At 39.4% G+C, this 13121-nt stretch overlaps 1 protein-coding gene across 2 annotated transcripts in view; it reads right to left on the bottom strand.

Annotated features, from left to right (window-relative positions):
* Nucleotides 1-13121, bottom strand: part of ELF8 (binding protein) — a 47476-nt gene that overhangs the window by 17873 nt on the left and 16482 nt on the right. The window contains exons 12-14 of one of the 2 annotated variants that reach the window (XM_039119862.3): nt 12793-12861; nt 6018-6110; nt 5546-5812 (exon numbers count right to left, since the gene is read on the bottom strand). In XM_039119862.3, coding sequence (XP_038975790.2) covers nt 5546-5812; nt 6018-6110; nt 12793-12861 — 429 coding nt within the window. The remainder of the gene's footprint in view (nt 1-5545; nt 5813-6017; nt 6111-12792; nt 12862-13121) is intronic. The other variant, XM_088723257.2, reaches the window with a different exon arrangement.

The raw sequence follows: 13121 nt of genomic DNA on the forward strand, positions 1-13121 counted from the left end.
TAAACCCCCCCTCCCCCTTCCCTCGTTGAGACCCCCCCTTTCCCTCACTGAGTGCCGCCGCCCCCCTTCCCTCGCCTGAGAGCCCCCCCTTCCCTCGCGGAGAACCACCGCCCCCTGTAGCCGGTTTCCTTGTAGCCGCCGCCTCCTCTCGGTTTCCGCCGGTGTCGTCGCCGCCGCCTCCTCTCGGTGTCCTTCTCCCCCGGACGGCAACCTCCGCGGCTCCGGTCACCGACTCACAGTCGCCGGTAAGATTTTTCTCCTCCTCCTCTTCGAGCTCGATTCCGGATGAATTTTGCCCAAGCTCGGAAGTAAAGCCCCATATAGCTTCAAGCCCAGATGGAAGACAGAGAGAGAAAGAGAGAGAGAGAGGTGGGGGGAGCGAGAGAGCTCAGAACTCGGAGGTGGGACTCTGGAGCTTCCCCATCGGGCCGGTTTTTTAGGTGGGGGGGGGAGAGGGAGGTGGCTACGAGTCTTCCCGTGGGTGGACCGGTGGAGACTGGAGAGAAAGAGGGAGGAGGGATTTGGTTGGCTTGATGCCTTGATGCCTTGATCTTTCATCCCGTGACCCAGTCGAAACTCTGAGGAAGAAAGATCGGGGGATTGGAGATGGACGAGGGATCTTTCATCCCTTCTCTTTTTCGGTTTTGGTCTTCGGACTCCTCCCCTCACATTGCTCTAGTTCCACTGTTCCAGGCTTCCAGCTATAGTTCTCCCTTGAGATTTTTCCTGATTTTTTTTTTTTTGCCGGTTGGATGGGGCTTTATTTTTATTATGATAAATGCTACTATCCCAACTTCCAAGTAATGAAGGGATGGTTTGTTCATTTTTGATAGGATAATTCTTATGAACTAAATTTTTTGTATAATTAGTTGTATAATTTTTTGATAGGCTTATGTCAATGGCAAGCGAAAGTTCACCTATTCCTGTGGCGGATAATGAGCATGAGGATTGTTATGTCAAGGATGGTAAAGCAAAATCAAAGGTATGGATGCACATGGTCAAGCTTCCAACTGAAGATAAGGACATATTGAAAGCACAATGCAAGTATTGCAAGGAGATTTTTTCAGTTGCTTCTAAGAATGGTACGTCTCATATATGGCGCCACTTAAAAAGATGTTCTAAACGTTTTCATCATGACATAAGGAATTACACTATTTCAACTGAAACCACAACTTCTGGAAGCACATCTTTGCATTTGAAAAATCCCAAGTTTGATCAGGAAGAAGTTCGTAGAGCTATTTGTATGTTTATTGTTGCTGGTGCACATCCTTTTAGAACTTGTGAGGAACCTGGTTTTAAATATATGGTATCTGTTATGTGTCCTCAATACAAAACCATGAGTAGGCATACTATTAGGAGAGATGCATTGAAATATTACATGGATGAAATGAAGGTTGTGAAGGAGGAGTTAGCACAAGCACCGGGGAGAATCTGTTTGACTTCTGATAATTGGAAAAATGATTACACACAAGATGAATATATTTGCATCACAGCACATTGGATTGACAATAGTTGGAAGTTGCAAAAAAGAATAATTAGATTTGCAGCCTTAACCCCCCCCTTTGATGGGCTTTCTATTGCTGATGAGGTCGCTTTATGCTTGGCTCAATGGAAAATTGATAGTAAGGTTTTTACCTTGACATTGGATAATGCATCTTATAATAATACCATGGCTACTTCTCTCAAGATTCGTCTTCTTGCAAATAAATCTCTCTTGCATGGTGGTGATTTTTTTCAAATTCGTTGTTGCTGCCATATTATAAATCTTATTGTGCAAGCTGGTCTGAATCTCATTGATGGTGTTGTTTGTAAAATTAGAAATGTGGCCAAGCATTTGAAAAATTCAGTTCCAAAGAAGAAGTTTTATGAAATTGCTGAACAAAGTTTTCATTTGAATACCAGAAAAAGATTGCGTTCTGATTGTTGTGTTAGATGGAATTCTACTTTTATAATGCTGGACCGTGCTATTTATTTCAAGGCAGTTTTAGATCACTGGGGACAGCGTGATAGAGAATTTGGAATCTTTGCACTTTCTGAAGAAGAGTGGGAAAAAATAGCTATTCTTCATAAGTTTTTGAAAGTGTTTTATGATGTGACTAATTAGTTTTCTGCTAGTAAGCATCCAACAGCAAATATTTATTTTAGGGGGGTGTGGGAGATTCATAGAAAATTGATAGAGACTGCTAATGGCCCATATGATTTTATGGTTGATATGGTTAGAGAGATGCAAGTTAAATTTAACAAGTATTGGTCTGAGTATAGTTTGATCTTATCTTGTGCTACAGTTTTGGATCCCCGTTGCAAGTTAGAGTTGAATATTGTTATTCTAAACTTTATGGGGAGATTAGTGCAAGGGAGATGGTTCAGAATATTAAGAATACTTTGTATGATTTATTTGAGGAGTATATGCTGCGTTCAACTTCAGTCTTTTCTCCCAAGATTGGAACTTCTAGTGGCAGTGATGTTGGTAACCATGATGCAGATAGTTTTGAAGATTATGAATTATTTTTGAGTAAAAAACAAAAGCATGATCATGGGAAGTCACAATTAGATCTTTACTTGGAGGAGCAAAATCTTGGGCTGCACATCGATTTGGATATTCTAGCATATTGGAGAGATGCCTCAGGTCGTTTTCCCGAGCTTGCATCGATGGCTCGTGATATTTTGGCCATTTCCATATCAACGGTCCCTTCAAAGTCTGCCTTCAGTATGGGTAAAAAGTTAATAAATCCTTGGCGAAACTCACTTTCACCAAAGACAATTCAAGCTATTACATGTTATGAGGATTGGTTGCGAGCAAAGGGCTTCTCATTAGGTAATTCTTTAAATCTTTGCTTGTTCTTCTATTTTTTTCTTTAATATATATTTGAATAAAAACTAATTTTCTATTGTTTCATATTTATTTGTTTTTACATTTTTTTAGGACAATCGGGTGTCTTGGGAGCTAACATGGAAGAATCTAGTGAGGATGAAGATGACGAGGAAGAGATGGAAGAGGGATTACATGGTTCGGTCATTTAGATATTCTATTAATAAGTCTAATAATTATTCATGTTCAATCAACAATTGCTAATGTTTCAATTTTGTGTTTGTAGGTTTTGAGAGTTAGAAGATGCAAGGATGTTCTACAGTTTTCTATTATGGAAGTGGCTTCAAGAATTATGAACTTTTATGAACTTTTGAATGCACAAAGATGCATGTTTGTTATAATGTTAATGGGACAATGTAATTTGTATTTTGTCTAAGTTTGCAGTTTTTATTGTTAGGTTGTAATTTTCAGCTGGACAACACTATTGGCTTGAAGCTGCAAATTTTTTCTTTTTTAATATTTGTAGATATATCCAAATTCCAAAGTTTGAAACCACCACCAACACTATCTATTTAAAATAGGCTAGTTATATCCTTAACATTAACCAATTAACCAATTTAGAGAGCCCATTAAGCTGTTGGGCCATTTTTGCCCATTTCTAGATTCCAAAAAAAAAAAATCGGGCCTGTCGGGTCGGGCCTGTCGGACCAGATTTATAAGGTTGGGTCGGGCCTGGACAAAAATTTAAGCCCGACAGTCGGGCCGGGCCGGGTCTGGGCACAGCCATCGGGCCTAATTTCTGCTGTAGAGCCCGGTCCGAGCCCGGCCCGGCCCGGGTTTTGATCACCTCTACATCTGATACGAGGCATACCATACATACCAGAAGAAAACTGGTACGAATCACACCTTCAAGTCAGTACAAATCCAGTACCGCCCGTACTGAGGTGTATCGAGATCAAAATTGAGAAAAATAATTATAGAGCTATTTCGGCATAGAGGTGTATCGTACCATACTGTACCGAATCGATAAGGTACCGGTATGGTACCCAGTACCGAGATTGCGGACCTTAAGCTAGAAAACTCCGAAACAAAGAAACTCGCAGGTCCAAAAAACATGAAATCATGAAATAGGAAAACCAAAAACAGAAATTGGCAATGAGATGCAAAGGTTCAGAGGATAATCAACAAATAGTGATGTAGTCATGAGATATGGTAACTTTATTAAACACAAAATATTGTTATTTTCTTTTTTTTAAGCCATAATGGATGCATAGGACATTAGTGTCATGACTGAAATAACATAACTGAAAAGAGGCCGAGATAATGCATGCACACAACACCATCATATATGGACACAAGAAGTAGACAGAGTAGGAGCATGTCAGAGGGATTGTGAGTACTGAAGAAGATGCTCGGATTAAAGAAATAAATATGTGGATTATCTAACTTGTTGCAATATAGGCCCACCCAGGGTCTGCCGTACCGGTCGGTACCGGCCGGTACATACCGGTACCGGATCCTACCGGTACGGTGCAGCTACATATTTCGGTACCGAACCGTACCGATGCGTACCGGCCCGTACCGACGCGTACCGGCCCGTACCGATCCGGTACCAACGCGTACCGACCGGTACCGGCCCGAACCGACCAGTCCGAACTGGCTCCAAATTTTTTTTGGCTTTTAGCCCCATCAGTACAGTACCGGTTCGGCTCGGTTTGTTCGGTACCGTACCGATACCGATGCCCACCGGTACGTTAGTACAGTCGGTACCGCGTACCTCGCCCACGCAAAAAAGATATTCCCCACATGCAATCTAGGTTTGAACGAACTGTCAAAAGATCACGCACTTCTTCACATTCATAATGCAATGCACGTTATGAGCATGTATTTTAAATGCATACTCTGTAGCAACTAATAAATAAAAGTTAAAAAATAAAAAAGAAAAGAAAAGCCCTAATCTGTTACAGGCTTCATCTTCAAGCACCAACGCAGACATGCAAACACCCATGCAAACAAGCACATGAATGCACACATTATAAATTACATGAAGCATGCATCCTTACATCCTTTAACACCTTCACTCAATCATACATGTCAAATACCCTCTAGAGTCCAATTCTATTTCATATTTAAGCCCAGATATAGTAATCATTTAGTTCATGCACAAAAGAACTAAATCTCAAAATCTATCACTAGGAAGTAAGAACAGTTACACATATTGGAAAAACAAGCCACAGTGGATAAGAAAGAAAGCAAGTGAACAACATTATAAAGTTCATGTAACATGCAAAGGCAACAAATGAAGAAAAGAGATGGTCATATCAATATTCATGGGCTCTTAAAGGTAAATAATTAGGCATGACTGACTCTGTGGAAAGCAAATGATTGGATATAAAATGAGAGCATACCGAAAATTTCAACAAAAAATTGCACTCTGTATCCCAACTGATTATTGTGTAAACTACAACAAACTCAGTTTAGTCACCCATCACTATGAGCAAATCATGTTGCATGTCCCTTAAATAAGAATGGAACATATAAAATACCATAAGATTAACAACTTATTTTTATTAGCATTGAACTTGACAACTTGTGCATAGTTGCTACCATGCAACTTCGAGTATGCACAAATATGAACATAATTATATGCAAAAGGCAAGAGACGGGCACATGCACAAGCACACACGCGCGCATGCACTCACCCACAGAGAGAGGGAGAGGGAGAGTAGATGATACCTTGAACAAGATCAGATGGTACAAAATGCTTGCTTTTCCAGTTTCCTGTAGCTGCTCAAGTAATCTGGCCAGATTAAATAGTGTAGTGACGTTATCCCAAGGCAAATCCAAAGATGTACCCTCTGCTTCAAGCTGCTGGAACAAGCTGAAATCCCTGTACTGCACAGAGTAGGCACTACAATCTACCTTAGAACTGCCTATTCTCCCATCCAAAACTGAAATCCAGATGCCTTCACCTAATGCCTCCTTAAAAGTTTGTTCAGCCAACTGAAAAATCAAATAAAAGATACAGGTGTGCATTAGCTATAAGCCTACATTATAAGCTGTTGTTTTTTTTTTTGCTGTTGTTTGCATGAGTTTATCCCTTTACATAAAAAAATTCATAAACCAGCTAAGTTTTAAGCACAAATACAAATAAAGGGCTTTTTTACTGCAAATTGCACAAGTTATACTATAGCTTGCTTTTACAAACCTGAAAGTCTCCCTTTTCAAAGTAGAGAACACCAATATTGTTGAGCAATTGAATTGGTACTTCTTCACCTCTTTTACTAAGAAGATTGCGAGCCTGTCATATAACAATGTTTTAAAACCAGTCTGAAGAAAATAAAGCATGAAAGTATGGCACAAAATGTGCAATTCAGTGTGAAAAATCAATATAGCTCCACCAAAATTGGAATTAGTGGGTTGATTGTTTGAGAGAGCATAATGTATAGAAATTTTAGTAAAACTAATCATGACAACCAACATACAACATAAAAAAGGCATGATAGAGTAATCCAAAAATTATACATATGATTTTAAGAAGTACATAAAGTTCATGCATACATACGTTCCACATTGTTCATTATTAGCTAGGGGGTACTACAGGAACCAACCAGCATCATACCAACATCAGGTTAGCTATGCAGCACAACTCTAATGTGAATAGGGCTAGAAATGGACTTGGGCCGGCCTGAGGCCCATCGAGCTAGGCCCAAAAGAGTTCAGACTGGGTTTGGGCTTAAATATAGAGCCCATTTGTTTTCCGAGTCGGGCTCGGGTATATCATTAGCCCGGTCTGGGCCCAAACAGAGCCCGAATTCAGGCCTGAATCAATCTGTTTTTATGTGTTGTTATTTAGAGAGAATAATGAAGAAATAAATGACCAATTAAACTAGGTTTAGATGAGAATAATGTATCATGTATCATTTACTTGTGTTATAGGAGAGCTCAATTTTTAACTAGCTCATTTACTTGTGAAGTAATATTACGAAATATTAAACTTCAATCAGGATTAGGTCGGGACCTATTTTTGGCCCAAACAGGTCATTCGGGCCAGCTCAATCGCATTCAGGCCAAGCCTAGGCCTGGGCTCGAGCCTACATTATCCAAAAATTTTCGGGCCTAAGCCTGACCCAAAGCCCAAAAAAAAAAAAAATCTGGCCGAGTTTAGATAGGGGCATGGCTCGGCCCGGCCCACTTCCAGCCCTAAATGCGAAGGCTTGCAGAACAAGAAAAGGTAATGACCTGCTATCAAGTTGACTTCAACAATCCCATGGATTGTACCAAACAAGGATTAAAGCACCACGTACCACACTTGTTGTAGTCTTGCATCAGCACAATACAATATAATAAGGTGCTATATCAAACATCTAGGGTTCACAACAAAGATCGTCCGACAATATCGAACCGGCCCATTCAGGCCATACCGTACCAAAGTACCAGCACAGTTTGGTCCAACGAATTCGAGACATTTATTAAATCCCTCCCCAAAGCCCTCTAACTCTCCCAATGCTCTCAAAGGTCGAAGCCCTCACCTACCCTTTCTCCCCTTCCTAAGGTTTTAAGTTCCAACAAGATCGAGGGCGTCCCGACCCGTTCTTGTGAGAAAATGGGACCGAAGGGGATTGGGACTATGAAACCCATCCATACGGGGAGAGAAGAAGAAAGAGGAAAGAAAAAAAGAAAAGAAGGATGAAGAAAAGGATAAAGTGAAAGGAAAGAAGAAGAAGAAAAAAGAAAAGTAAAGAAGTAAGAAAAGAAAGAAAAAAAAGGAAAGAAAGGAAGGTAGAATAAAAAGAAAGGAAAGAAGTAAGAAAAGAAAGAAAAAAAAGAAAGAAAGAAAGATGAAAAGGAAAGAAAAAAAGAAAGGAAAGCAGGGGAGAGAGACGAAGGATATCTACCGAGATAGATGACCACATCTCGTTTCATAGAGAAATCGGCACACCTCCATCCCACGGGATTTCAAATCTTACCCCCTCCTGCCTCCTCAAGCCTCTTTCCTCCAATGAAGCTATCTAACAGCATCCAGTCCATGTCCCACATGACAATAACATCCCAACCACATGAGTTCTCCCTCCCAATCCCCATTGCCGGATCCAAAGCTATCGGATGACTCGAAGCCCTCATGAAGCCTTTGCCTCCCCCCTCTCTCTCTCTCCTGTCTCCTCCTCTAGTCTTTGACAATACCACCCGATAGCATACCGTCCACGTCAGATGATGATGACAACATCCCAACTAGATGAGTCCTCTCTCTCTCGATCCCTGCCGTTGGAACCGGAGGCCCCTGCCTCTCTTTCCCTCCCTCTCCCCCTTTCTACCTCTACCTCCCCCTCCCCCTCCCTTTGGTTCCAATAAACCATAGTTCAATACAGTACGTACCAATACCGTACCAAACCAGTTATCGACCGATATGACTCCCAGTACCAATTAGCAAAAATTGGGTTCACAATCAAGAAAATTAATTTTTCTTGCTCTATGCTGACCAATATACAATAGATTAGTATACATATAACCCTGTTAATACTCTATAACATACCTAAAAATTTGCGATTAAAGAGAGCTAAAAGTAGTTCTCCAAATGTTTCAGACACTCTCACCAACACCACAGGTCCATGACCATAATTTGAAAGTTGCCTCTCAAGTATGAATGGCTAAATTCCATCTTTACGTGTAGCACCCTCACTTTTGCTATGCCAGCACATGGGAGATGTATCAAATGGTATGATGTCGAAACATATCGATATATACCATACCAGTATGATATTCGTAACATTACCATAAAATTCAACTTGTCTCTTACTTCCAAATTATTATGAGAAGATAGCTTCTTTTCACCTTTGCTCTAGGAGTATATGAGAAATTTCCAATCATAAGGAAAATATTCAAGATATAGGATTCAACACAGTTAGAAAAAAACAATAGCAAATATCCAGAATGTCCACAAGAAATCTCAAGAGACACAAATTAATTAGGCCTAATTCATTCACTTTAATTAATATCAAGAAAGCTCCTTTGGTCAAGTGCAGATGAACAATTGTCGATGAATAAGAAGATTTGTCCTTTATCTCAACGAATACCAAAATTTTATCATGAAACCATAGGGGAAATGTTATTTTGGGCAAACTCCCCATCTCTAGATGAGGGGTGCAAATGAGCCAAATAGCTCACGAGCAGCTCAAGCTCAACTCAGGTCCAAGCTCGACTCGACTCAAGTAGTAGCTTGAGCAATTTTTTAAGTTGAGCTCGAGTAGCAAAATACTCTACTCGAAGGCACGTGAGCCTAATTGAGTATACATTTTTAATAATATTATATTTAGTTATAATATATTATTAATTTGATATTTTTAAATATAATATTATGTTATATTTTGTTTTAACCATAATTTGTAATTATGACCAAGGCTTGAATTCGAGCTCAAGTATGCCTCAGTTGATATTCGAGTCGAGTCGAGTCAATCTAGAGTATTGCCTTTTTTTCTATCAAGTCGAGTTCAACCTCAGATATCAAGGCTCAATCGATCTCGAGTCGAGTTTCGATCTAAGTATTTTGAACCAAGTCGAGCTTGAGCCTCTAGCTACTGGACTCGGCTCAGTTTGATTGCAACCCTACATGTCACAAAAATTTCTATCCTATTTGATTGTGCAATAATCCTTGAGTAAGGGCCTAGTTGTCTTGCTAAGCCATCAAAATGTTCTTTTTTGAGGGTTTAAAGTTAGATAATGAAATTAAGTTGAAACCAAAAAAAAGATGGAATAAAGAAGCCACATAGCTCTGTTCTCTTATTTTTCAAACATTTCCTAACTTGTCCCCAATTAATTCCCCTCTCCAATAGCCAATTTATTTTATCCCATCTATAAGATACAAATGTTTCTTGGACCTAGAAACCTAGATCCTAGATGAACTCAATCATGACTAGAGAATTTATGCTTTGGACATAGGTCTAAAGAAAATTCCATAAGATATCTCAAGTCTTGGTCCAGGTTTGCTAATAATATATGTTACCAATAGCCAATCCAACTTAAACTACAAGTTATGATTAGATACACATGTAGGGTTTGCAAACCAAACCCGATCCAAATGCAATACTTTTACCTCATATTATTTATATTATTACATCCTCTTTCGTAATTTGCTAAGTTCTGAAAAGATAATGCTTTTTTTTGCAAATGATGATTAAGAAAATTAAATTAACATGAAAAAATAAAAAGATCATCATTATTTATGCCCCATAACATTTTTCCAAGTTTCTTAACCAAATCTAAATCTTTAAGATGAGAGTTTTCTCGTCTCTTTAACTTCCACACCTTGCATCCACCATTCCTAAAGCTCCGCCAAATCAACTCCCTAATTTCTAAACGAAAAACCTCTTTTATAGCCTCTCCTGCAATTGGGCCCCTGCACGCACGCTACTTCTGAGCTCCAACCACCAATTTCACCCCTATAAGCCACCTTTCAAGCTTCGACTAAAGACTACACAACCGCTTACCTCTAAGCTCCGACGCCTCAAACCCACTAGGACTAAGATTTGTACAAGATCAGCATCAAGACCTCAATCCACAAGCCTTGGCATACCTTAAGCATACACAATCACCTTCTCACTCCTATTTGGTAATTATGATCAGCTTTAAGCTTCCAATTCCAATACATGGCCATCCTAAAGCAAAGTTTCTATTCTTTTATCCTTTTGAAATGCCCCTTGTTCTAACATAGTGACACAAACCTTGGTTTGGACCTAAACCCAATATGTACCTCATCCAAACATGGCTAATTGTTAGGTACATATGAGTCTTAACATGCCCAATCCCGACCCATAGATCCAATGGGTCTTACAAATTTTCACTATTATGGACCCACATCTAACCCTGAATGATAGATGGGTAGTGCACAAATAAAAATAGACGCAATATTCCAAAGGGACTGGGTTCTGCATTGATAGAGATAAGGACTCGACTCGATGACTTGATAATACGCCACATTATAAAATAATACTAGTTAATGTTAAATTTAGCAATTTCGCATGTACATAAATTTCATTTTCCTAGATTTTTGCTGATACTTACTAACAAGGATAGTCCTTTATAGAAAGGATAATATCAACAATCTATGCATCAGAAAAGAAGAAAAGCCAATCTTGTTGCCCAAGAAGCTTGTTGTACATTTTCTTGAGCAAATTTTCAAATATGCCATAATTATGGTCAATACACACCAGATGCAGCAATTTTCAACAAAGAACACAATTCTTTTCTTAATAATGCAACTCCAATTTAGATTTGGTAAAATGTTATCAAATACATAGCATGTGCAATACAATGGTATTTCTCATTAGCATTAGACTTTAGCACGTGCGATGCACTTGAGGTACTGGTCAAATGTTGAAAAAAAAGGGGATCCCAGAACACTATAATGAGTCCCAAAGAAGCTTGAAGACTAGACTCGAGTGGGGGACTCAGATGGGGGAAAAACTAAAAAGAGAAAATACTAAAATAGTGATAGAAAAGCGCTGCGATGGGGTTGAGAATTGAGAAAAAACACATAAGTGGAGACACGTCCTACATCTATTAGTTTTCATTATATACAGTGAAGATAATTAATAACATAGTAATTAGCATACTTTAGTAATTTATAAGTTGAGTGTATTAATTATCTTAGCCTTAAAAATAATCTGCTCCGAACGGGGGGCAGATGAGGTTTTTAGGTAGAACTCTATGTAGAGAGAGGGGAATGTGCATTGAAACAAGGAGGGTCTAGCAAGGGTTGGTGGTGGATACAAGGCAGGGGCTGATGGTGAGTGACCCTACACAGAGGAATAAAGAAAGAGAGGCAGGAAGGATAAGACTAAAAGAAGGGACACAAGGGTGGGTGCTGGAAACAAGAGACCAATAGACGGGTAGTGGAGACAAGAGAGGGGGAGGTGCCTATCCATAGAGAAGAAGATGGAGAAAGAGAATGCAAGTGATGGTGGCCGAGATAAGGGACACCAGCAAAAGATGGCTTTCCATAGAGGAGGGAGGAGAAGATGACAAGACTATAAGAGAGAGGAGCAGGAGAGGGCGAGAAAGAGGGTAAACGAGAGGAAGGAGGGTAGGCAATCAATCGACTTGGCCATCAAGGAGGTGGAAACTGGCCTTAACAAGGAGGAAAATTAAAGATGGTTAGATTCAGTTAAATCTATCAAAATCTAGCAAGATATAGTTATCTCTAAAGACAGGGGATGAGAGAAAAAGGGAGAGGAGAGTGGAGGAAGGGACATCCACTAATAAAAGGTTGAGAGTGAACTTCATAAAGAGTCATTAAACGTGATCAAGCATCAGGAAAGGGCAACCAAGCTCCTCCTACTTAGTTGTGGTGGGACATTCAACGAGGAGAGGAATGGGTGACATAACAATAACTAAGTCCCAAGACGACTTACAGCCATGGTACGCCATACCGTACCGTATCCGTTAGGCACCGATACATAGTAGAGGGGTATACCAACACTCGGTATGCCGAACCAACCCGCCTCGTACTATACTGACACAGTGATAGCGTGGCACCGGTACATGGCCAGTATCAAGATGGCGCACGTTGCTTGCAGCTGATGGAGTGGCTCTCAACCAAAGTTAGCTACAAGTCATTTTTTTGCAGAAGAACCTATAGTTGTAAGTTCGTTGCATATAAATAGTGACCTTTGGATAGCTAAGCACCTGCAACAATGCCCACAAACAACTCAAAACATACTCTTTTACCTACAACCATCAAAAGATTAGAACTTAATTTATAAAGTTCAATTAAAAAAATGAGAATAATCAAAACCACCATTAAAACATAACATGGCACCATAACCATTGAGTCAACTATAAATGCTGGACATAGAATGAAAAGTACTAAATATGTCTAACCATTCCAATAATATAATGTATGTGCAAGACTCTATTCTATCACTCACGTTGTTAAAGCAATGCAAGTATTATAGGAGATTAAAAAATCAAAAGAGAAACATTCATACAGTTTTGAAGGCATCCAAAGCAGCCCCTGCATCAGATGATATTTGTAGTTCCCCAAGCTCCACAAATGCCTACATCAAGTTTTAACTAACAAAATGACTCTCAAAGGTTTAGAAAAAAAATAAAGCAACTATTATTAACACAATGAATGATATAGGTGTTGAAAAGAGGCAAGAACAAATAAACAGCTTAAGGAAATGGTAGACCTCATCTTTCACATTAAAGGAAAGCTCCCAGCGCATACAGACACAAAATAAATATATATAAAATTATAAGTTATAAATAAATAAATAATTTAACAATATGCACCTAATATGTATGTAGCCTAATC

This window comes from Phoenix dactylifera, chromosome 6 (assembly GCF_051530095.1).
Source record: "Phoenix dactylifera cultivar Ajwa chromosome 6, Ajwa_hap1_PhDact_Kaust_v1.1, whole genome shotgun sequence".
NCBI lineage: Eukaryota > Viridiplantae > Streptophyta > Magnoliopsida > Arecales > Arecaceae > Phoenix > Phoenix dactylifera.